The following is a 24,780-nucleotide window of genomic DNA, read 5'->3' on the forward strand; positions in this document are numbered from 1 at the left end:
AATGTTTGCAAATTAGAAGTCAACATCTCTGGCCGGGCGCGGTGGCTCACGCCTGTAATCCCAGCACTTTGAGAGGCCGAGGAGGGCGGATCACGAGGTCAGGACATCGCGACCATCCTGGCTAACACGGTGAAACCCCGTCTCTACTAAAAAAATACAAAAAAATTAGCTGGGCTTGGTGGCAGGCGCCTGTAGTCTCAGCTACTCGGGAGACTGAGGCAGGAGAATGGCATGAACCCAGGAGGCGGAGCTTGCAGTGAGCGGAGATCGAGCCACTGCACTCCAGCCTGGGCAACTGAGCAAGACTCTGTATCAAAAAAAAAAAAAAGAAGTCAACATCTCTAACACATAAAAAATACTGAAATACTGAAATATAAGAAAAAGAGCAAATTTTTGACTGGGCACGGTGGCTCACACCTGTAATCCCAGCACTTTGGGGGCCAAGGTAGGTGGATCACTTGAGGTCAGGAGTTCAAGATCAGCCTGGCCAACAAAGTGAAACCATCTCTACCAAAAATACAAAAATTAGCCTGGGTGGTGGCGCATGCCTGTAATCCCAGGTACTTAGAAGGCTGAAGCATGAGAATCGCTTGCACCTGGGAGGTGGAGGTTCCAGTGAGCTGAGATCATGCCACTGCACTCCAGCCTTGGCAACAGAGTGAAACTGTCCCCACCCCCCCAAAAAAAAAAAAAAAAAAAAAAGGCCAGGTGCAGTGGCTCACGCCTGTAATCCCAGCACTTTGGGAGGCCAAGGCGGGTGGATCACAAGGTCAGGAGATCGAGACCATTCTGTGAATGGTGAAACCCCATCTCTACTAAAAATACAAAAAATTAGCTGGGCGTGGTGGTGGGCGCCTGTAGTCCCAGCTACCCGGGAGGCTGAGGCGGGAGAATGGCGTGAACCCAGGAGGCGGAGCTTGCAGTGAGCTGAGATCGTGCCGCTGCACTCCAGCCTGGGCGACAGAGCGAGACTCCACCTCAAAAAAAAAAACAAAACAAAAAAAAAACCAAATTTTTAAAGCAATCACAGAAAATGGAAAGCAATTCAGAAATGAATAAACAAAAAAGTCATAAGTCTAATAAGCACATGAAAAGATGTTCACCATCCAAAATTTCTCATTGAAATAACACATCATTTTCCCACATTAGTAAAAATTAAAGAGACTGATGTTACCCAGTATTAACAGGGCTTTGGGGAAGCACATATTTCATGTTATTAAAAGCAATGGCTGGCATTTATTATGCAATTATTAGGTATTAAACATTAGGCTAAATATGTATATTCATTCTCTGACTTAATTATAACAACCTTAAAAGATAAATATTTAGCATTCTAATTTTAGAGAAAAGTCGTGGAGCTAGAAAAACAGAAATAGGGTTTATACCCAATAGTTTGAGACTAGAATGTAAATTGGCATAACTAATCACAAAGTACAAATTAAAATTTGACCCAGGATTTCTACTAATGAAAATTTATCCTGAAAAATAATCAGATATGATTAACTTGTAAAGATGAAGTATAAAATATTCATGGCAGTATTGTACAGAAAAGATAAAAATAGAAAACTGATGATGGTACATCCATACAATGGAATTCAACACAGCAATTACAAATTATGAAATAGATTCATATTTGGCATGGAATAATATGCATAATATATATCATCAAGTGACAAAGGCAGGGTATAAAACAGCAGGTAAAGTATCCTATTTATAGGAAATATTTATTTACATACATATCTGCATAGAAAAGTTAGAAAGTATATAAAAACAAGATGTTACCATGTTTTTATATGGTTAGGGGTCAACCATGGATGATGAAAGCTTTTTACTTTCCTCTAGACTATACAATAGTTTTTATATTTTTCCGCATTATCTGAATTTTTTAAAATAATTAGCATATATTACCTTTATAATCTAAAAAATACCCCATATAATTTTCCTTTTAGAGAAGAAATATTTGAAAAATTCTCTTAGGTTTCAGACTAGTAAGAAAGACAAAGAATAATTAATCATTGGCCAATGTGTTGAATAAAGTGAGAACATGCAGTAGAACTTTGCTCCCATACAAAGAGATTACTGATAATGTAGTTTCTCTCCTCAGTTATTACATTGGCAAGTTAGACATTTCAAGGTTATTTTATACTCTCTGCCTTCTCCAATCCCATATCCAATTAGTCACTGAGGTATTTTTCTTTTTAATTTAACATCCAAAATGTTTCTAGAATCTTACCATCTTACCCATTTCCACTGTCTTAGGTAATCTCATCCTTTTCTCTATGCCCAGATCTCCCACACTGGTCCATGCCCCTCAGTTTCCCAACAGAACTGCTTGCTTCCAGTTTTCTCTCTCACCACAGTTTAGCTATTTTTCTAAAACATAATCTGATCACATTGCTTCCTTACCTAAACCCAAAGGATACTACAAATCCTTAATAGCATAAAAGGTCCTGCATGACTTGGCTGCTATTTTCCCCACCAATCCTATATTCTTTCCTCTTTCTACATATCTTTACAAGCTACTACAAGAAAACATTTAGGAAAATCTCTAGGACATTGGTCTGGGCAAAAATGTCTTAAGTAATATCCCACAAGCATAGGAAACTAAAGCAAAAATGGAGAAATGGGATCACATCAAGTTAAAAAGCTTCTGCACAGCATAGGAAACAATCAGCAAAGTGAAGAGACAACCCATGGAATGGAAGAAATGTATTTGCAAACTACTCACCTGACAAGGGATTAATAATCAGAATATACAACGAGCTCAAACAACTCTATAGGATGAAATCTAATAATCCAATCAAAAATGGGCAAAAGATCTGAACAGATATTTCTCAAAAAAGGACACACAAATGGCAAATAGGCACATGACAAGGTGCTCAACATGACTGATCATCAGAGAAACGCAAATCAAAACTACAATGAGATATCATCTTACCCCAGTTAAAATGGCCTTTATCCAAAAGACAGGCTACAACAAATGCTAGCAAGGATGTAGAGAAAAGGGAACCCTCGTACACTGTTGGCAGGAATGTAAATTAGTACAACCACTATGAAGAACAGTTTGAAGGTTCTTCAAAAAACTAAAAATAACTAGAATCCAGCAGCCCAGACCCCTTTCTTTGTGGTCAAGAAAGGCGGGAAAACAGGTGCAGGACTGCTACATTGGGGAGCGTAACTAATCCGATAGGCAGAGGTCCGTGGGGGGTTACGCACCCTGGAAAGGAACTCACCCCTGAGCACAAAGGCAATGTTGGGCACGCTGGTAAAGGACCACTAGAATCCAGCAGTCCGGACCCTTTTCTTTGTGGTCAAGAGAGGCGGGAAAACAGGTGCAGGACTGCTACATCGGTAAGCGTAACTAATCCGATAAGCAGAGGTCCATGGGTGGTTACGCACCCTGGAAAAGAATAAGCATTAGGCCCTTACAGGACGCTCTAGGACTAATGCTCATTGGAAAATGACTAGGGGTGCTGGCATCCCTCTGTTCTTTTTTCAGATGGGAAACGTTCTCCCCCGCAAGGCAAAAACGCCCCTAAGATGTATTCTGGAGAATGGGACCAATCTGACCCTCAGACACTAAGAAAGAAATGACTTATACTCTTCTGCAGTATCGCCTGGCCACGATATCCTCTTCAAGGGGGAGAAACCTGGCCTCGTGAGGGAAGTATAGATTATAACACCATCCTACAGCTAGACCTCTTCTGTAGAAAGGAGGGCAAATGGAGTGAAGTGCCATATGTGCAAACTTTCTTTTCATTAAGAGACAACTCGCAATTATGTAAAAAGTGTGGTTTATGCCCTACAGGAAGCCCTCAGTCTACCTCCCTATCCCAGTGTCCCCCGACTCCTTCCCCAACTAACAAGGACCCCCCTTTAACCCAAACGGTCCAAAGGAGACAGACAAAGGGGTAAACAATGAACCAGAGTGCCAATATTCCCCGATTATGCCCCCTCCAAGCAGTGGGAGGAGGAGAATTCGGCCCAGCCAGAGTGCATGTACCTTTTTCTGTCTCAGACTTAAAGCAAATTAAAATAGATCTAGGTAAATTCTCAGATAACCCTGATGGCTATATTGATGTTTTACAAGGGTTAGGACAATCCTTTGATCTGACATGGAGAGATATAATGTTACTGCTAGATCAGACACTAACCCCAAATGAGAGAAGTGCCGCCATAACTGCAGCCCGAGAGTTTGGCAATCTCCGGTATCTCAGTTAGGTCAATGATAGGATGACAACAGAGGAAAGAGAACGATTCCCCACAGGCCAGCAGGCAGTTCCCAGTGTAGACTCTCACTGGGACACAGAATCAGAACATGGAGATTGGTGCCGCAGACATCTGCTAACTTGCGTGCTAGAAGGACTAAGGAAAACTAGGAAGAAGCCTATGAATTATTCAATGATGTCCACTGTAACACAGGGAAAGGAAGAAAATCCTACTGCCTTTCTGGATAGACTAAGAGAGGCATTAAGGAAGCATACCTCCCTGTCACCTGACTCCATTGAAGGCCAACTAATCTTAAAGGACAAGTTTATCAGTCAGCTGCAGACATTAGGAAAAAACTTCAAAAGTCCGCCTTAGGCCCAGAGCAAAACTTAGAAACTCTACTGAACTTGGCAACCTTGTTTTTTTATAATAGAGATCAGGAGGAGCAGGCGGAACAGGACAAACGGGATAAAAAAAAAAAAGGCCACCGCTTTAGTCATGGCCCTTAGGCAAGTGGACTTTGGAGGCTCTGGAAAAGGGAAAAGCTGGGCAAATCGAATGCCTAAAAGGGCTTGCTTCCAGTGCGGTCCACAAGGACACTTTAAAAAAGATTGTCCAAGTAGAAATAAGCCGCCCCCTTGTCCATGCCCCTTATGTCAAGGGAATCACTGGAAGGCCCACTACCCCAGGAGACGAAGGTCCTCTGAGACGAAGTTCTCAGGAGACGAAGGTCCTGCTGAACCAGATGATCCAGCAGCAGGACTGAGGGTGCCGGGGGAAAGCGCCAGCCCATGCCATCACCCTCACAGAGCCCTGGGTATGCTTCACCACTGAGGGCCAGGAGGTTAACTGTCTCCTGGACACTGGCACGGCCTTCTCAGTCTTACTCTCCTGTCCTGGACAACTGTCCTCCAGATCTGTCACTATCCGAGGGGTCATAGGACAGCCAGTCACTAGATACTTCTCCCAGCCACTAAGTTGTGACTGGGGAACTTTACTCTTTTCACATGCTTTTCTAATTACGCCTGAAAGCCCCACTCCCTTGTTAAGGAGAGACATTCTAGCAAAAGTAGGGGTCATTATACACCTGAACATAGGAGAAGGAACACCCGTTTGTTGTCCCCTGCTTGAGGAAGGAATTAATCCTGAAGTCTGGGCAACAGAAAGACAACATGGACGAGCAAAGAATGCCCATCCTGGTCAAGTTAAACTAAAGGATCCCACCTCCTTTCCCTACCAAAGGCAGTACCCCCTTAGACCCGAGGCCCAACAAGGACTCCAAAAGATTGTTAAGGACCTAAAAGCCCAAGGCCTAGTAAAACCACACAATAGCTCCTGCAATACTCCAAATTTAGGAGTACAGAAACCCAACGGACAGTGGAGGTTAGTGCAAGATCTCAGGATTATGAATGAGGCTGTTGTTCCTCTATACCCAGCTGTACCTAACCCTTATACTCTGCCTTCCCAAATACCAGAGGAAGCAGAGCGGTTTACAGTCCTGGACCTTAAGGATGCCTTTTTCTGCAACCCTGTACATCCTGACTCTCAATTCTTGTTTGCCTTTGAAGAGCCTTTGAACCCAACGTCTTAACTCACCTGGACTGTTTTACCCCAAGGGTTCAGGGATAGCCCCAGCTATTTGGCTAGGCATTAGCCCAAGACTTGAGCCAATTTTCATACCTGGACACTCTTGTCCTTCGGTACGCGGATGATTTAGTTTTGGCCGCCCATTCAGAAACCTTGTGCCACCAAGCCACCCAAGCGCTCTTAAATTTCCTCGCCACCTGTGGCTACGAGGTTTCCAAACCAAAGGCTCAGCTCTGCTCACAGCAGTTTAAATACTTAGGGCTAAAATTATCCAAAGGCACCAGGGCCCTCAGTGGGGAATGTATCCAGCCTATACTGCTTATCCTCATCCCCAAACCCTAAAGCAACTAAGAGGGTTCCTTGGCATAACAGGTTTCTGCCAAATATGGATTCCCAGGTACGGCAAAATAGCCAGACCATTATATACACTAATTAAGGAAACTCAGAAAGCCAATACTCATTTAGTAAGATGGACACCTGAAGCAGAAGTGGCTTTCCAGGCCCTAAAGAAGGCCCTAACCCAAGCCCCAGTGTTAAGCTTGCCAATAGGGCAAGACTTTTCTTTATATATCACAAAAAAACAGGAATAGCTCTAGGAGTCCTTACACAGGTTCGAGGGACGAGCTTGCAACCGTGGCATACCTGAGTAAGAAAACTGATGTAGTGGCAAAGGGTTGGCTTCATTGTTTATAGGTAGTGGCTGCATTTGCAGTCTTAGTATCTGAAGCAGTTAAAATAATACAGGGAAGAGATCTTACTGTGTGGACACCTCATGATGTGAATGGTATACTCACTGCTAAAGGAGACTTGTGGCTCTCAGACAACCATTTACTTAAATATCAGGCTCTATTACTTGAAGGGCCAGTGTTGCGACTGTGCACTTGTGCAACTCTTAACCCAGCCACATTTCTTCCAGACAATGAAGAAAAGATAGAACATAACCGTCAACAAGTAATTGCTCAAACCTAAGCCGCTCGAGGGGACCTTTCAGAGGTTCCCTTGACGGATCCTGACCTCAATTTGTATACTGAATTCGCATACAATTTGTATACAATTCATTCGTATTCATATACATAAAATGAATTCGTATACAAAAAGTCCTTCGTAGAAAAAGGACTTTGAAAAGCGGGGTATGCAGTGGTCAGTGACAATGGAATACTTGAAAATAATCCCCTCATTCCAGGAACTAGTGCTCAGCTGGCAAAACTAATAGCCCTCACTTGGGCACTAGAATTAGGAGAAGGAAAAAGGGTAAATATATATACAGACTCTAAATATGCTTACCTAGTCCTCCATGCCCATGCAGCAATATGGAGAGAAAGGGAATTCCTAACTTTGGAGGGAACACCTATCAAACATCAGGAAGCCATTAGGAAATTATTATTGGCTGTACAGAAACCTAAAGAGGTGACAATCTTACACTGCCGGGGTCATCAGAAAGAAAAGGAAAGGGAAACAGAAGGGAACCACCAAGCGGATATTGAAGCCAAAAGAGCCGCAAGGCAGGACCCTCCATTAAAAATGCTTATAGAAGGACCCCTAGTATGGGGTAATCCCCTCCAGGAAACCAAGCCCCAGTACTCAGAAGAAGAAATAGAATGGGGAACCTCACGAGGACATAGTTTCCTCCCCTCAGGACGGCTAGCCACCGAAGAAAGAAAAATACTTTTGCCTGCAGCTAACCAATGGAAATTACTTAAAACCCTTCACCAAACCTTTTCACTTAGGCATTGATAGCACCCATCAGATGGCCAAATTATTATTTACTGGACCAGGCCTTTTCAAAACTATCAAGCAGATAGTTAGGGCCTGTAAAGTGTGCCAAAGAAATAATCTGCACTGCAGGCCATACATTTCAATCCCTGTATCTTTTTATTTTTATTTTTATTTTGAGATGGAGTCTCGCTCTGTTGCCCAGGCTGGAGTGCAGTGGCGCAATCTCAGCTCACTGCAAGCTCCGCCTCCTGGGTTCACGCCATTCTCCTGCCTCAGCCTCCTGAGTAGCTGGGACTACGGGCGCCCAACACCACGCCCGGCTAATTTTTTGTATTTTTAGTAGAGACGGGGTTTCACCGTGTTAGCTAGGATGGTCTCGATCTCTTGACCTCATGATCCGCCCGCCTTAGCCTCCCAAAGTGCTGGGATTACAGGTGTGAGCCACCGCACCTGGCCCAATCCCTGTATCTTTAACCTCCTTGTTAAGTTTGTCTCTTCCAGAATCGAAGCTGTAAAACTACAAATCGTTCTTCAAATGGAGCCCCAGATGCAGTCCATGACTAAGATCTACCGCGGACCCCTGGACAGGCCTGTTAGCCCATGTGCTGATGTTAATGACATCAAAGGCACCCCTCCCGAGGAAATCTCAACTGCACCACCCCTACTACGTGCCAATTCAGCAGGAAGCAGTTAGAGCAGTCATCGGCCAACCTCCCCAACAGCACTTAGGTTTTCCTGCTGAGAGTAGGGACTGAGAGACAGGACTAGCTAGATTTCCTAGGCCGACTAAGAATCCCTAAGCCTAGCTGGGAAGGTGACCGCATCCACCTTTAAACACGGGACTTGCAACTTAGCTCACACCTGATCAATCAGAGAGCTCACTAAAATGCTAATTAGGCAAAACAGGAGATAAAGAAATAGCCAATCATCTACTGCCTGACAGCACAGTGGGAGGGACAAGGATCGGGATGTAAACCCACGCATTCGAGCCGGCAACGGCAACCCCCTTCGGGTCCCCTCCTTTTGTATGGGAGCTCTGTTTTCACTCTATGTCACTCTATTAAATCTTGCAACTGCAAAAACAAACAAACAAACAAACAAAAACAAACTAAAAATAGAGCTACCATATGATCCCAGCAACCCCACTGCTGTCTGTGTTAATATAACCCAAAGAGAGGAAATCAGTATATCGCAGATATCTGCACTCCTTTGTTTGTTGCTGTACTGTTCACAATAGCCAAGATTTGGAAGCAACCTAAGCGTCCATCAACAAATGAATGGATAAAGAAAATGTGGTATATACACAATGGAGTACTATTCAGCCACAAGAAGGAATGAGATCCTGCCATCTGCAACCACATGGGTGGAAATGCAGTTCATTATGTCAAGTAAAATAAGTCCAGCACAGAAAGACAAACATTGCATGTTCTCACTTATTTATGGAATCTAAAAATCAAAACAATAGAACTCATGGACATAGAAAATAGAAAGATGGTTCCTAGAGGCTGGGAAGGGTAGTAGGGGAGTCAGGGGAGAGGTGGGAAAGGTTAATGGGTATAAAAGAAAAACTGAAAGAACGAATAAGACCTAGTCTGGGCACGGGGGCTCATGCCTGTAATCCCAGCACTTTGGGAGGCCGAGGCGGGCGGATCACTTGAGCCCAGTAGTTCAAGACCAGAGTGGGCAACATGGCAAAAACCCATCTCTATTTTTAAAAAGATTTAAATTAAAACAAACAGAACAAAAAAACACAGGCCAGGCACGGTGGCTCATGCCTGTAATCCAAGGACTTTGGGAGGCTGAGGTGGGCGGATCACTTGAGGCCACCAGGAGTTGGAGAAGAGCCTGGCCAACACGGCAAAACTCCATGTCTACTAAAAACACAAAAATTAGCTAGGCGTAGTGGCACATGCCTAATCCCAGCTACTTGGGTGGCTAAGGCACAAGACTTGCTTGAACCGGGGAGGCAGGGGTTGCAGTGAGCCGAGATTGCGTCACTGTACTCCAGCCGGGGTGACAGAGCGCGACCTTGTATCCAAAATAAAAAATAAAAAAAAAGAATGAATAAGACCTACTATGTGATAGCACAACAGGGTGACAATAGGCAACAATTTAAAAACAACTAAAAGAGTGTAATTAGATTGTAACACAAAGGATAAATACCTGAGGGGATGGATACTCCATTCTACATGATGTGATTATTACACACTGCATGCCTGTACGAAAACATCTCATGAACCCCATAAATATATACACTATGTTTCATAAAAATAAAAAATAAAAAAAATAATAATCCCAGGCTTCATTTCACTTTTTAAAAAAATACTGTTTTACAACATACTAATATACCATGTCTATTTTAATATGCATTTCTATATACTATATTTTATATGCTATATGCTATAGCTAATAAATTAATTCACTCAAAAAATATTTACTGAGTACCCATTCTGTTATGCTGCTTTGGTTTTTTCTTTTTCAGGCACCTCTACTATTTGTCTTCTTTGCCTATCTTTCTTATCGTTACTTTTTCTTGAATCTTTTAAATCTACTTTATTTTTTAAAATTTCATCTTTCCACTGCCGATTGTCTTCTTAAATGGTATCATTTGCTCGTCTTGCTTCTATTTGAGCCTTCAGCCCTGCATTTTTTTTTCATTTACTTCTAACTTTCTCTGTCATCTCATTCTCACATTTTCATAATTGATACACGTTGTTCTTTCATGTCTTACCTCATTTTCTTAATGCCTTTTAACTCATTGTGAAATAGATAATAGTTTTGGTTATAATTTTGGTCTATTTTGTGTGCATTTTTTTCATTGCAAGTTTTTATGTCTGAAGAGATACTCTGTCCCTTTTTCTCGTATAATAACTTTGTATGTAATTTGATCTCAATACCTTTCTGTAGCTCATTTTTATGTGAATTTAATTTTCTTGAACTTTTAGAATGAGTAGAGGTTCACGGAATATAAGTTCACAAAGCTGTTCTGGGTAGTGTTAAAAAATACAGTGGTTTGCTTTGTGGTTTGTTTTCTAAGATTTCTTGATTCTATGACTTTGCCTCACTTTTATATGGTCTATCTCCTTCTCTTCTTGTCTCTATTGTCCCTTTCATAAAATTTTATTCCACTTCCAGCATAACATTTCCGTAAGACTTTATTCCACTCCCTTTTCCTTAGGGCTCTGGTCTAGAATGGCACCTTGGCAAGTCAGTTTTGAGTGTTCACAGGAGGTAGACTACTCCTGCCTGTTTGGTCTTTCTTATGGTAGACCTTCACCCAGTCAATAATGGAGTGAATAAAACTCCTCTGTTTCAGCTACCGTTATCTAATTGGCCAGCATAGTCTTTTAGTGGATACCGTTGGCTATTCTGGAATTCTCCTGTTCTAAGGTTCATCAGATGTTGCCCCATTGCTTCCTTCTCGCTTTTGCACAGATGGCAATATCAACGGTGTCTAGAGACTATTGATAGTTTGCCTCACCTAGTTATGTTTTGAGTTTCATGGGGATAGCATGTCACATGGTTTGTTGTAATTGTTTTATGGATTTTAAACTTTGGTTTCTAGTTTCTCTTTCTGTTTTTACAAGATGATTCAGAGAAACTGAAAACCTATGCTACTGAGGCCACACCACTGACTTCCCGTAACTCACTTCTTCTCCCTATCCTTCCCGCCCAGGACTAGCTTTTGAATGCCTGTGACTTATTTAGGCATTACCATCTTTAAGTTCTACTTAACAGAGAAGCTGATAACCTTTGGTCTCTTTTTAATCAAACATTTTTGAAAGGTATCACAACGATGAACCAAATTTTAAAATTTATTTACAGTGAAATTTAAAAATAATTCTCCTCCCAGTTTCTATATAAAGCTTTCATAAAACCTATCCTTAGTGTCCATGTCATAAAACTGCATTAAAGAGATTTTCATTCTTCAGTAACAAAATTCCTCAGGATGGAGAGAATCTAAGATATTTTCACCAAACCAAATTCTGTGCCACAGACTACAGAATAAAAATATTACTGAACAAATTATGTATTAAATCATCACGAATAACAATCGCATTATTTTTGCACTTTAGAGATAAAGTGACTGATGTATAGCAGGTACTGACTGAAGGATGCAAGAAAAGCCAAAGTTGGTTGTCTCCATTTCTGCAATGTACTGGTTTCCTTTTTAGCCCTCCCCGGGGGAAAAAAATACCTCTCTAAACCTAACTCAATCTATGTTTCAAATAAATTCAAGCTAAGCTAACCTTGGAAACTTTTTGTAGTCTATTTCTCATCTACCAAATCTGACTGGAATCCAGCAACAAAAACTCCTTTCCAGAAGTAAACTACCTTCATGTTCGTAAATGCCGATTAAACCATAATTTAATAGGCTATTTACAATACTACCCATCACAACTGATTCAATCAGCTACACAAATTTCAAACTTTTTGTTTTTCTGTAAAACATCAGAAAAGAGATCAAATTCATTAAATGTGACAAACACCGAAGTATCACCCAAAGTCTAGTTTACCTAATAGACGACTGCTTTCTCCTCTCTTTCCACAGTTCCAATATATAAACTACGTTTTCAGAATCTACACATTAACGTTGTCCTGGGGTCAGTACATGCCAAATATTATTAGTAGTATTAATGTTCTATCAATTCGTTTCCCAACCCCCTCTGTCACACAGTGAGGCCTCCAAATAAAAGGTCCTACGTCCCACTCCCCAGCTGGCCCAAGAGTTTTTTGTTTTGGCAACAGGGGATTGGTGCTGCTTTTGAAATAACAGAAAGTAACAAAAGGCATCACCAATATGACCATCAGCCACGTCGGAAAGTCTAGGCTCCGGGGGCCGGGTGGGCCGCGCTCTAGATCAGGGAAAGTAAACAAGGTGACTGCGTGCGGAAGCGGCTGTTATCGTTTGTAAGTGGGTCTGCCGCTCTGGGTGGGATGGGGGAACCTACGAGGACACCCACTCCAGCTTCGCAGCCTCTGTAAGGAAAAAGGCAACTTGCAGCTCCCCGGGAGGAAACCGGAGAACAGTAAAAGCGTTCTTTCCCAGGACTTCATTTCGGAGTCGCGGAAGGACCAGCAGAAGCAGGAGCTGTCAGAGCAGCCGTGAACCCAGCGGCTCTGTCCACACACAGGCAACCTGCGTCCTTAGCCCCTTTCGGCTCATCCGGGCGTCCTCAAACCTTCCGTCCCCCTCCCTAATGCCATCGTCCAGACGACGAAGGGAAAGAGGTGGCTCGAAAGCCCCAGCTCTAAGGTGGAGAGGGCCGCGGAGCCCCGGGTCCTCGGCTTTCTGAGCCATTGCCCCTCGCTCACCCACCTGATGCTCTTTCACCACTTCGCTGAGACAGGGATACCGCTCTGAGATCCATCGGTAAAACTTGGGGACTCCCATTTCGATCGTCAACACTAATCCCAGTCAGGGCCAAACCGAAACCAAACGCCCCGCCGGGGCTCCGCCGCAGCCTCCGGTCGTCGCTCCGCGGATGACAACACACCGCCCGGCCGACCATAGAGAGCGCCCGCCGGGCCTAGAGCGGCAGGATCCGAGGCCGTCCGAGGGGCGGGGCTTAGGCCTCCGGGCCTCGCGCGGCAGGGGCCGCGGTACTGTCCAGTGGCGGTCAGGGGATCTGCGGAGGTTTGCTGGTGTGTTGCAACTTAGGGGCGAAAATGCCCCATGATAGAGTTGTGCTTTCTAAGTGGATTTGGAAGTGGCATGAAAACCGCACGAAGGTGTGGGAAGGGTATCGAACACTGATTTTTGTTCCGCTTGTCTCCTAGGGTTGCTAATCTCAGTATTTTTCATTCAGATTTCGAAAGATCTGGTGATTTACTTGGCTTAGTTTGTTGTTTTGTCAATAATTTTTTTCTCTGAGGAATTTAAACTTACGGTTCTTAATACATACGTTTAAAAACGTTCTTTTCCAAATTGTTCAAAAAAATGTCCCATGTACCCGCCCCCCGCAACTGTTAACATAAGACCGGATACGAAATCATTTAATGTTTAGTTTTGACATTCTTGCATCCGGGTTTATCATATTTTTCCCCATCACACTTTCAACCGGACAGCAAAGGAGAGTTCTATCAACTTAAGTGAAATTATCAGTTTTAAATGTAAGAGTTTTCCACTTATTTGAATGTATTAACCCGTTACTTTGTATTTAAGTCTTCTGGATGAAAACTTACAGAAAAACCTTAAACATTTAATACTTTTTGGATTTTAAGATCTCAGGAAATGTTAAGTATCGCTGTCTTTCATGACCACTGGATTCTGCATTCTGGGACTGCAGTATGGCAGCATCACACAAGTTACAGAATGTTTATTTCGTTTTCACATTCACGCTTCTTGGCTTATATTTTTTCCCTATCACACTTTAAAACAAAGTTTTATTAAGTGAACTTAATGATATGCTATTTATATTTCTCTCTTACTAGACTGTCACTTCCTGGAGGGCAGGAGAGGGTAGCTCTATGCACAAGTCTGGCACAACGCCTTGCCCACAGTATTTATTTCATATAATTTTGTTCTTCAAGTGAATCCTTACAATAGCTAGGACTTTTAAAAGGAAATCAATAGAAGTTGTAAAATGAAATTAGACTTGCTTGTTTCTTGCAAATATAGTTTTTGACCATAAGAACACATGATATTCTATTTCTCCAATTATAATGCACAGTATGTATTAAGAAAGCAGTTTATTTCTTAATAACTGAATGTATATTATTTTACATATAATTAATGATCAGAGAGAAATAACAGTTGCTGAGAACGTAAATTTATGTTGTACTTTAGAATTGAACAGATACAACCACAGACTCATACCAAATGCATTACTTTTAGATTATTAACATATTCTTTTATATAATTTCATTTCACATATATGGAGTCCAACCAAGATACATCTGGCATAGTAAGTTTTCATCAGTAGCTTCTTGTATAAGGTAATGCACATGTCCTTCAATAGATAACGGCAGTCCTGTCACTCTATTTCGAGTCTTGATTACACCTTGTAGTCGCTGCTCAATGTCAAGAACATGGGTCTTGGCCTAAAAAGAAGAAACATAAAACCAAAAACAGATGTTAATAATTTGGAATTACTACCTTTCTTTATATTTTGACATTTAATAAATGTTAATACCATTTTACTGACCAATACCCCTTTTGTAAGAGCAAATACAGGAAAAGAAGAAATTAAACAAATACAGTTAGCTTGTGATACTGATTTTGAGGCTCGCAAGATTGATTCAACATCAACTGCTTGGACATGTTTCTGGACTACGTGAAATACCAGGGAATTATTTACACATTACAATTCTAGAAAAATAATTTTTTAAATCTGCTTTGGAAGTGTTTAGGACTTAAACATTTCAATGAATATTCAAATAACAATGCTGTACTGCCTAATATTTACATTATGTTAGTACATGCAAATGGGTGTTCTAAGTGAGCTACTTGGAACTGTACAATTTCTTAAGCATATCTGAATGCAAAAGGAAGAATAACGTTATTAGAAGAATAATTCTCAGAGGTGGTGCTGGGTGGGCTGGTGGGCTGCGCTGCAGCCCGCGAGCACAAAGAGGAGGGCCACGGGGTGGAGACTGTTGCTGTGCCATCTGCCATCGACTTTTCCACCAAGAGCCTGGACTCCAAATATGACTTATGTTCCAGCAGAACTCCAGGTATTAAAATAACCCCTACAACAGCCAACTTTCCCTTTTGCAGTTGCAAACCAGCTGCCGCTTATTTCTTTGGTGAAGCACTTGAGCCATGTGCGTAAACCAAACCCAGTTCATTCAAGACAGGTGTTTAAGTTACTTTGCCAGACCTTTACAAAATGGGGCTGCTGTCTTCTTTCACTTGTGACAAGTTTAGCTCATTGAGACTACATCACCACAGAGCTATTACTCACTTAATGAGGTCCACTAAAGAGAGAGTTCATCAGGATCCTTGTGAGGCTATTTCTCATATCCAGAAAATCAGATCAAGGGAAGTACCCTTTGAAGCACAAACTTCACGTTACTTAAATGAATTTGAAGAACTTGCCATCTTAGGAAAAGGTGGATATGGAAGAGTATACAAGGTCAGGAATAAATTAGATGGTCAGTATTATGCAATTTAAAAAATCCTGATTAAGGGTGCAACAAAAACACATTACATGAAGGAACTACGGGGAATGAAGGTGCTGGCAGGTCTTCAGCACCCTAATATTATTCGTTATCACACTGCGTGGACAGAACATGTTCAAGTGGTCCAACCACAAGCAGACAGAGCTTCCATTCAGTTGCCATTTCTGGAAGTGTTCTCCGACCAAGCAGACAGATACCAATACGGTGTTAAAAATGGTGAAAATAGCAGCTCACCCATTATCTTCGCTGAGCTCACCTCAGAAAAGAAAAACCCTTTGCAGAATCTGACACTCAAAATCAGAATAACAAGCTGTGAACTACACCATCAATTCCGTCTTAAGAGACACCAGTGAATTTGAATCATCCCTGGAGCTCCAGGAAAATGGCCTGGCTGGTTTGTCTACCTGGTCAATTGTGAAACAGCCCCTGCTGCTCAGGTGTTAATTCCCTCCTAGAGGAGAATTTCACATCCACTGAGGAATCTTCCGAAGAAAACTTCAACTTGTTGGTGATCGAGGTGCAGTACCACCTGATGCTGCACATCCAGATGCAGGTGTGCAAGCTCCAGCTGTGGGACTGGCTAGCTGAGAGAAACAAACAGGGCCAAGAGTGTGTGGGCAAGTTTGCCTGTCCTTATGGCCAGTGTTGCAACAAAAAATTTTCAAGATTTAGTGGAAGGTGTGTTTTACATACATAACATGGGTATTGTAAACAGAGATCTGAAGCCTAGAAATATTTTTCTTCATGGCCCTGATCAGCAAGTAAAAATAGGAGACTTTGGTCTGGCTTGCCCAGACATCTTACAAAAGAACACAGACTGGACCCATAGAAACAGAAAGAGAACACCAACACCTATATCCAGAGTGGGCACTTGTCTGTATGCTTCATCCCAGCAGTTGGAAGGATCTGAGTATGATGCCAAGGGTCTCACTCTGTTGCCCAGGCTGGAGTGCAGTGGTGTCATCATAGCTCACAGCAGCCTCCAACTCCTGGGGTCAAGTGATCCTCCCACCTCAGCCTCCCAAGTAGCTGGGACTACAGAAGTGTGCCACTGAGCCCGGCTAATTAAAAAAAAACAAAAACTATTTGTAGAGACCAGGGCTGGCTTTGTCCAGTTAGATATGTATATAGCTTGAGTGTGATCCTGCTAGAGCTCTTTCAGCTGTTTAGAACAGAAATGGAGCGAGCAGAAGTTTTAACAGGTTCAAGAACTGGTCAGATATTGGAATCCCTCAGTAAAAGGTATCCAGTACAAGCCAAGTATATCTATCACTTAACGAAAAGGAACATGTCCCAGAGACCATCTGCTCTTCAACTGCTACAGAGTGAATTTTGCCAAAATTCTGGAAATATTAATCTCACCCTACAGATGAAGATAATAGAGCAAGAAAAAGAAATTTTTCTTTTTAGTTCTTTTAGAAGAACTAAAGAAGCAGCTAAACCTTCTTTCTCAAGACAGAGGGTTAAGGATGACATGAAGGATGGGGGCGTACAGGTCTAGCCTTCCTCGAGCTATATCAGTAGGATGAAAGTGGACTTAAACTCTTAAGGTAGTTAACTGGAATGTAAATTTTTAATCTTTATTAGCGTATAGTTGGTATAATTCATTGTATTTAGTAAGCCTGTACAAGACTTATTAAAGATGTAAGAGTGCCCCCCCCCAAAAAAAACGAATCCTCAATCTATTCTAACTTATTAAAAACAACTATCTGAGCTAGGCACAGTGGCTTATGCCTATAATCCCTGCATTTTGGGATGCTGAGGTGGGTGGATCACTTGAGGCCAGGGGTTCAAGACCAGCCTGGCCAACATGGTGAAACCCATCTCTACTAAAAATATAATAATTAGCCAGCTGTGGTGGTGCACGCTTATAATCCCAGCTACTTGGGAGGCTAAGGCAGGAGAACTGCTTGAACCCAGGAGGCAGAGGTTGCAGTGAGCCAAGATCGTGCCACTGTACTCCAGCCTGGATGACAGAGCGAGACTCTGTCTCAAAAACAACCACCACCACCACCACCACCACCACAACAAAAAAACTATCTGCAAACTTTGCAGCTTCAACTAAGTAAGAAGTGAATTGCTGCATTTGTTAACATAGCTTGTGACATACTGGTATCATGATATTAAGGCTCAGACCTGTTGTTCTGTAAGTTCAGGCAATTTGTACTTTAGTTTTTCCTACTGTATCTCATAACTGTAAATTGTCTATGGTTAAACAAGTGTGCCATGAACTTTTATTATACAAATGCGAATACTGTTAACATTACTGACAATAAAGAAAACTTATGGCATTGTGATACTAGAGAACTAGATTTCAGAGTAATCAATAGTCACTAACAGTTTTTCCAAGCAGTTGTCATGCATAGAGATGAGAACTATAGCTGCATATCAAGTTCATTTGTAGAGATAAGGACTGCAGCCCATATCAAGCTATACCTTCTACTAACCTTTTCATTGACAACTTCTCCAGTTTCATTCAGTGGCGCTTTGGAATGCCCTTTCACTGGTTTACTCCATTCCACAAGAGGATCATGTAGAAAAGTCTTTAAGACACTAAAATTGAAACAAATATTATGGTACGATGTTATCTTTGCAAGAAGAAATCTTGCTGACATCAATATTTAAGTGAAGGATGAGAAGCTAATGGTAATACTCTTATAATACACATTACTACGTCTTCATTAAGTTATGTGAAATTTCTGTTTTGGTGTGAGGGGAGGGTAAGAGAAGGGAAGGCAGGAAAAAAGGCAAGATAGAGGGGAGTCAGAGGTGTTTTGGAGAATAGAGTAAGATGGGTTCTATGTGCCATCTCTAAGTGTATACTGTGAACTGGTAAATGACTATATGTTGAATGAAGGAATTTTATCCCTTACCATGTCTTCAATAACGATATAACATCTATAGCTACCATATAGACCTAGCCCAGACCTTTTTTCTGCACCCTAAACATCAAATCCAATTACCTATGGGAAATACCCAGTTGGATATGTTTCAAACACCTCAAACTCAGTATCTCCAAAATAAAATTAATTACCTTTTCCCAACGATTTCTCCTGTATTCCCCAAATCATCATCCACCCATTTGCCCTAGACAAAAATCTAGGAATCATCCTTGCCCTGTCTTCCTCTAACATGCAATTACAACTCCTAAATCTCTTTGGAATCTCTTCAGTTATCTCCGTCTCTACTGCCGTGACACTATCCAGTACACCATCATCCTTTCCTGGGTTACTGCAATAAACCTCTAACTAGTTTTCTGGCTGTTGGCCCAAACTAGGACCCTATTTTTTCTACAGTACAAATCAGATTATCTCTTTCCACCCCTTGCCCCCTTTTTATTCCTTCTTAAAATCCTCAATGACTTCTGGTTGCTCTGCAGGCAAAGTTATAATGTAATAACAGGCCCCATGTGAGACCTTCATAATCTAGCCCCTGCTTACCTGTCCTGCGTCATCTCTTAGCACCACCTCCTGGAAGTATACCCTCTGGAATACATACTGTATTTCTCAGGCAGGCCATGACTTCACTTGCCTTGATATTTTTATCACTCAGAACACTCTCTTCTCCCTTGCATGGTCAACTTTATTAACTTTTAAAGTCTCAACTACTTCCTCCAGAAATTATTTCTTGACTGACCCAGACTAACACAAGGGCTCTTGGTAACTGTTCCACATGATGATATACTTCCTATTTCAGAGAATTTGCTTTTGCATATGTCCAACTAACCAGTATTCTACCATAATGTCTGATAGACAGCTTTTAAATAATGAAGGTGAATAAATAAGCTTTAAAAGTCCTTTCAAACAATCTGTTTCCCACAGCTAACATCATACTTAAAAGTCAAAGACTGACTGCTCTACCCCTAAGATCAGGAACAAGACAAGGATGTCCACTTTTAGCATGTCTATTCGACACTGATTTAGTTAGGGCAAGTAGGCAAGAAAAAGAAATAAAAGGCATTGATATTAAAAAGGAAGAAGAAAAACTATATCTGCAGGTGACATGTTATTGTGGAGAGAAAATCTTAAGGAAGCCACAAAAATAATTATTAGAACTAATACATGAATTCAGCAGATTGTAAGATACAATATCAATATATAAATATCAATTATATATCTATGCACTAGCAATGAACAATCCAAAAATGAAATTAAGAAAAATTCCATTTAGAATAAAATCAAAAGGAATAAAATACTTAGGAATACAATTTTTAAAAGTTAAATATAAAACTTGACCCTAAAAACCACAAAACATTGATGAAAAAAATAAAATTCAAATAAATGGAAAAACATTCTATGTTCATTGATCAGAAGACTTAATATGGTTAAGACAGCAGTACTCCCAAATTGTTAAGACAGCAATACTCCCTAATTGATTTACAAATTCAATGTCCTTCCTATCAAAATCCAAGCTGATTTTAAAATTAATATGGAAATACAAGGGACCCATAATAGCTAAATAATCTTGGGGGAAAAAAAGCAAAGTTGGAGCACTCACACTTTCTGATTTCAAAATTTACTACAAAGGTACAATAATCAAAACACTGTGTTGTTAGCATAAGGTTAGGCATATAGATCAACAGAATATTGCTGAAAATCAATTGACCATTTCAACAAAAAAGCCAAGATAATTAAACAAGGGGCAAAATATTCTTTTCAAAAAATGGTGCTGTGACTAATGGATATGCACATGCAAAAAAATGAATATGGACCCCTACCTTACACCATATATAAAAAATAACTGAAGACAGATAAAAGATTTAAATAGCAGAGCTAAAAGTCAAAAATGCTTAGAAGAACACATAGGTGTAAATCTTCATGACTTTGGATTAGGGAATAGTTTCTTAGATATGACAACAGAAACACCAAAAATAACCAGAAGAAAAAAACAAATTAGACTGCATCAAAATTTAAAACTTTTATGTTTCAAAGGCCATCATCAAAGAAAGTGAAGAGACAACCCACAGATGGAAGAAAATATTTGAAAATCATATCTTAAAAGGTCTTGTATCCAAAATGTGTAAAGAACTCTTGCAACTTGGCTGGGCGGGGTGGCTCATGCCTGTAATCCCAGCACTTTGGGAGGCTGAGGCAGGTGGATGGCTTGAGCTTACGAGTTCAAGACCAGTCTGGGCAACATGGCAAAACCCCTTCTCTGTTGGGGAGGCTGAGGCAGGGAAATCGCTTGAACCCAGGAAGCCGAGGTTGCAGTGAGTGGAGATCACGTTACTGCACTCCAGCCTGGGCGACTCTGTCTCAAACAAAGAAACAAACTCTTGCAACTCAAGAATAGGCCAGGCATGGTGGCTCATGCCTATAATCCCAGCACTTTGGGAGGCCAAGGCGGGAGGATCACTTGAGGTCAGGAGTTCAAGACCAGCCTGGCCAACGTGGTAAAACCCAATCTCTACTAAAAATGCAAGAATCAGCCAGACATAGTGGCTCATGCACACATGCTGTCCCAGCTACTTAGGAAGCTGAGGCACGAGAATCGTTTGAACCCAGGAGGCAGATGTTGCAGTGAGCCAAGATCACGCCACTGCACTCCAGACTGGGTGACAGAGCGAAACCCTGTCTCAAAGGAAAAAAAAAAAGAATAAAAAAACCCAATTTGAAAGTGGGCAAAGGATTTCAATAGACATTTGTCCAAAGATGATCTACAAATGGCCAACAAAGACATGAAAAGATGCTCACCATCACTGGTCATTAGGGAAGTGCAAATTAAAACCACAATGAGATACAACTTCACATCCCTAGAATGGCTAAAATAAAAAAGGCAGACAATAACCAGGATAGATAAAGATGTTATCTAAAGATAGAAAAGATGCAGAGAAGTTGAAACCCACATACATTACTAGTGGGATTATAAAGTGTTACAACTGCTTTGGAAAATGATTTGAGAGTTCTTCAAAATGTTAAGTATAGCATTTAACATATGACCCAGCAATTCCACTCCCAGGTATACACAAGAGAACTGAAAACATATGTCCACATAAAACTTGTGCACAATGTTCACAGCCACACTATTTATAATACACAAAAGGTGGAAACAATCCAAATGTCTCTTAACTGATGAACAGAAAAAGAAAATGTAGTATATCCATATAACAGGATACCATTTGGCAATAAAAAACAATGAAGTACTGATACATGATGAACACTGAAAATATTACATTAAGTGAAAGAAGACAAACACAAAAGGCCACATATTAGATGATTCCATTTATATGAAATGTCCTGAATAGGTAAATCCATAGAGACAGAAAATATTATAAATGAGTGGTTACAAGTAGATAGCAGGGGTGGGAGGGGGAAGGGATCAGGAGTGACTGCTAATGCCTACGGAATTTCTTTTTGGGCTGATGAAAATGTTTTAAAATTAGATAGTGGTAATGGATGCACAATCTTGTGAATATACTAAAAACCACCAAATTATGTACTTTTAAAGGGGTGAATTTATGGTATATAAATTATATCTGCATAAAGCTATTATTTAAAAAAACTATTTCAGTCAGTACAAAGTGGTTTCTACATAAAAACAAACATATGTAGGGGCCAATAATTATATTCGAGGTTACTGTTAAATTATTTACAAAGTATAGGTGATTACCTCATTAAAGGCTCTCGCTGATCACGCATCAGCCTCATTGTAACTTCACATGCTCTTCGAAAAAGACCCTCTGTTCCCATAGGACCCATTCCATTAACCATATTATGAGTCAGGCGAAATGGTACAATTTCTGGAACTTCAAAGGTTTCTCCCTTAGAAACAATACATTTTATTACAAACTAACAATGTTAGAATTTCAAAATCTTTACTCAAAGAACTTCATGTCCAGATTCTTTTAGCAAAAAGCAAAAATACCCTCAAAATATTTATGTTGTAATTACATTAGAAGTTTGTAACATGAAGGAGCCGTGTAGCTCTGCCTTTGCTTTTACGGAACTGAAACCATACTTGATCTTGGATAAGATCTAGGAGATAAGTGGACTTACCTTTCACTGAGTTTAGTACAGTGAATAAGCTGTATTACAGAGAAACTTTATGCATTCAATATTTAGTCTCATATTAACTTCTTTAATGTCTTTCTTGAATAATATGAAATACAAATATTCTCATATATTTCTACTTTTCTTTAACACTTTCATCTTAAAACAACAGAAGCAGCCAAGGGTCAGATGCTCACATCCCCTCATAAAGGAAATAAAACATGTCATATAATGAGGTCCAGTTGTTCATTTTCTGCTGTCCTCTAATCTGCCTTTTCTAGGGACCTTTCATCCCTTGTCCAATCAGTTACCCTAAATTCCTCTCTTGTATGGTTTAACCCATGCCAGTATTTTATCTCTGATTTGTTCTCAGTTGGATCTATGATCTTTCTTGGTTTCTTGTGACAGCACAAGGCAACCTGTAGATGATGGAGGTGAAGAAAATAGTGCGCTAACCTACCAGTCTGCCCTGCAGGATTATAATATTGGAAAATTGTAGGGGGCCTTAAAGATGGGTCCAATTGCCTCAATTTATTCCCAGGCCCCACTCTGGACCTACAGAATCTGAATCTCCTGGGTATCTATAAATTTTTTTTTAATTCTTGGATAATTCTGATATGTTGCTAGAATTGGAAACTATCGTATTAAACTACTCTGTCTCTCTAAAACTGAGTCTCAGTAAAATGAACTGATCTGCCCTTATTCACATAACTAATAACTAATTGAGTCAGAACCTAAACCTATGCTCTTGGACTTCAAATTCAGTACTAGCTTTACAGTATCACTCTTCTAAGTTCTCTCCATCCTAATACGCATTACTACATGATCCACTGATGAAAACTAGTCAACAAATCCTCAATATAACTCAACTGTGAGTATAACTGCTACTAACAGGTATGTCAAGGAAGATACAGTTGTTGAGAAAAGGAAATTGAGAGAAAACACAATTAGTAAGAGTAACTCACATCACATACCTTATTGAAAAGACAATTGAAATCTACATGTACGCATTCACCAGTCAAAGAATCAAAGAGAATATTTTCACCATGACGGTCTCCAAGCCCCAGAATATAACCAACCATTGACATTACTGCAGTGGAACGGCAGTAAGCTGATCTACTACTGTACCTAAAAGAAACACAATGCCTATGAAATATCCATATACCATATGAGGCAAATATAAATCTAAAATATTAAAAATAAACATTCAACCATAACAACGTATTATATTCTTGGTAACTTACCATGATGTAGGATCAGGGAATGTTCTCAGAAACCACTCATGAAAAATAGGAGGATGCCTGGGCAGGAGAAATTCTCGGAATACTTTGAGTTTTTCAGATAAAGCTGCTGACTTTGGTAGCATACACTGGCGAAGTTCTTTTCCTGTCATATACACTCCTGCAAGGAAGAGTGATATCCATTAATCACATCAGCCAAATTAAAAAAGGGGCAAAGTTTTTTTTGTTAAAATTGGACAAGAAACATCTACTTTTATTCAAATTGTTATTGAAAAACAAGAATAAAGGAACATTTTTCAATTAAGCATACATAAAGTTACTGATTGTATAATAAAATAATAAACCACATCATCTTCCCTTAATACAGATGACCCTTGAACAACATGAGTTTGAACTGTGTGGGTCCACTTACATGTGATTTTTTTCAACCAAACATGGATCAAAAACATGGGATGCAAAATCAGTATATACTGAAGGCTGACTTTTCATACATGCAGGTTCTGCAGGGCTGACTGAGACTTGAGTATGTGTGGATTTTGGTATGTGAGGGTATTCTGGAAGCAATCCTCCAGATAAGGAGGGACCACCGTACTTACCCAAGTGAAGCCTCTTATTGATGAAAATTAATGTCAGTTAAAACCAGTGTTGTGAAATCAAATAGTTCCAGAATACAAGACTCAGAATTAAGTCCCATATGAATGAACTTATTTTGCATATATGTGTACATATCAATATATATGTATATATACATATATTTTTTACACTGACACAAATTATCAAGAAAAAATATATTTTCAAATCCAAACTCAGACATATACAATATGTCATGTTCATAAATAAAATAGTCAACAGCAAGTTCTTTGAACTCTGACTCAAGTGTCTCTGAGTTTCAGTTTTGCAACTGTGAACTTAGA

General features: G+C 40.4%; 2 protein-coding genes and 1 pseudogene across 26 annotated transcripts in view; 1 reads left to right on the plus strand and 2 right to left on the minus strand.

Annotated features, from left to right (window-relative positions):
* The window catches only part of XRN1 (5'-3' exoribonuclease 1), a 144,222-nt gene extending 131,145 nt beyond the window's left edge, over positions 1-13,077 (minus strand). For 15 of the 20 annotated variants that reach the window (XR_010155350.1, XR_010155347.1, XR_010155348.1 and 12 more), the window contains exon 1: positions 12,833-13,077. Coding sequence is in view for 11 of the 20 variants with exons in the window: in XM_009446590.5 (XP_009444865.4) it covers positions 12,833-12,907 (75 nt within the window). In the remaining 9 variants the exon portion in view is untranslated. The remainder of the gene's footprint in view (positions 1-12,832) is intronic. The other 5 variants (XM_063806297.1, XM_063806296.1, XM_063806294.1 and 2 more) reach the window with 2 other exon arrangements.
* A 1,111-nt stretch (positions 13,078-14,188) lies between these two features.
* Positions 14,189-24,780, minus strand: part of ATR (ATR serine/threonine kinase) — a 129,802-nt gene continuing 119,210 nt past the window's right edge. For 4 of the 6 annotated variants that reach the window (XM_054681114.2, XM_063806290.1, XM_016942090.3 and 1 more), the window contains 5 exons: positions 23,870-24,026; positions 23,600-23,753; positions 22,246-22,397; positions 18,084-18,189; positions 14,189-14,556 (listed from right to left, as the gene is read on the minus strand). In XM_054681114.2, the coding sequence (XP_054537089.1) occupies positions 14,383-14,556; positions 18,084-18,189; positions 22,246-22,397; positions 23,600-23,753; positions 23,870-24,026 (743 nt within the window). In that variant the 3' untranslated portion in view covers positions 14,189-14,382. Of the gene's footprint in view, positions 14,557-15,419; positions 15,557-18,083; positions 18,190-22,245; positions 22,398-23,599; positions 23,754-23,869; positions 24,027-24,780 lie in introns of all 6 variants that reach the window. The other 2 variants (XR_008547125.2, XR_010155346.1) reach the window with 2 other exon arrangements.
* On the plus strand, positions 15,067-17,222 carry LOC129143535 (eukaryotic translation initiation factor 2-alpha kinase 1-like; annotated as a pseudogene).

The sequence above is a fragment of the Pan troglodytes genome, chromosome 2 (assembly GCF_028858775.2).
Source record: "Pan troglodytes isolate AG18354 chromosome 2, NHGRI_mPanTro3-v2.0_pri, whole genome shotgun sequence".
Classification (NCBI taxonomy): Eukaryota; Metazoa; Chordata; class Mammalia; order Primates; family Hominidae; genus Pan; species Pan troglodytes.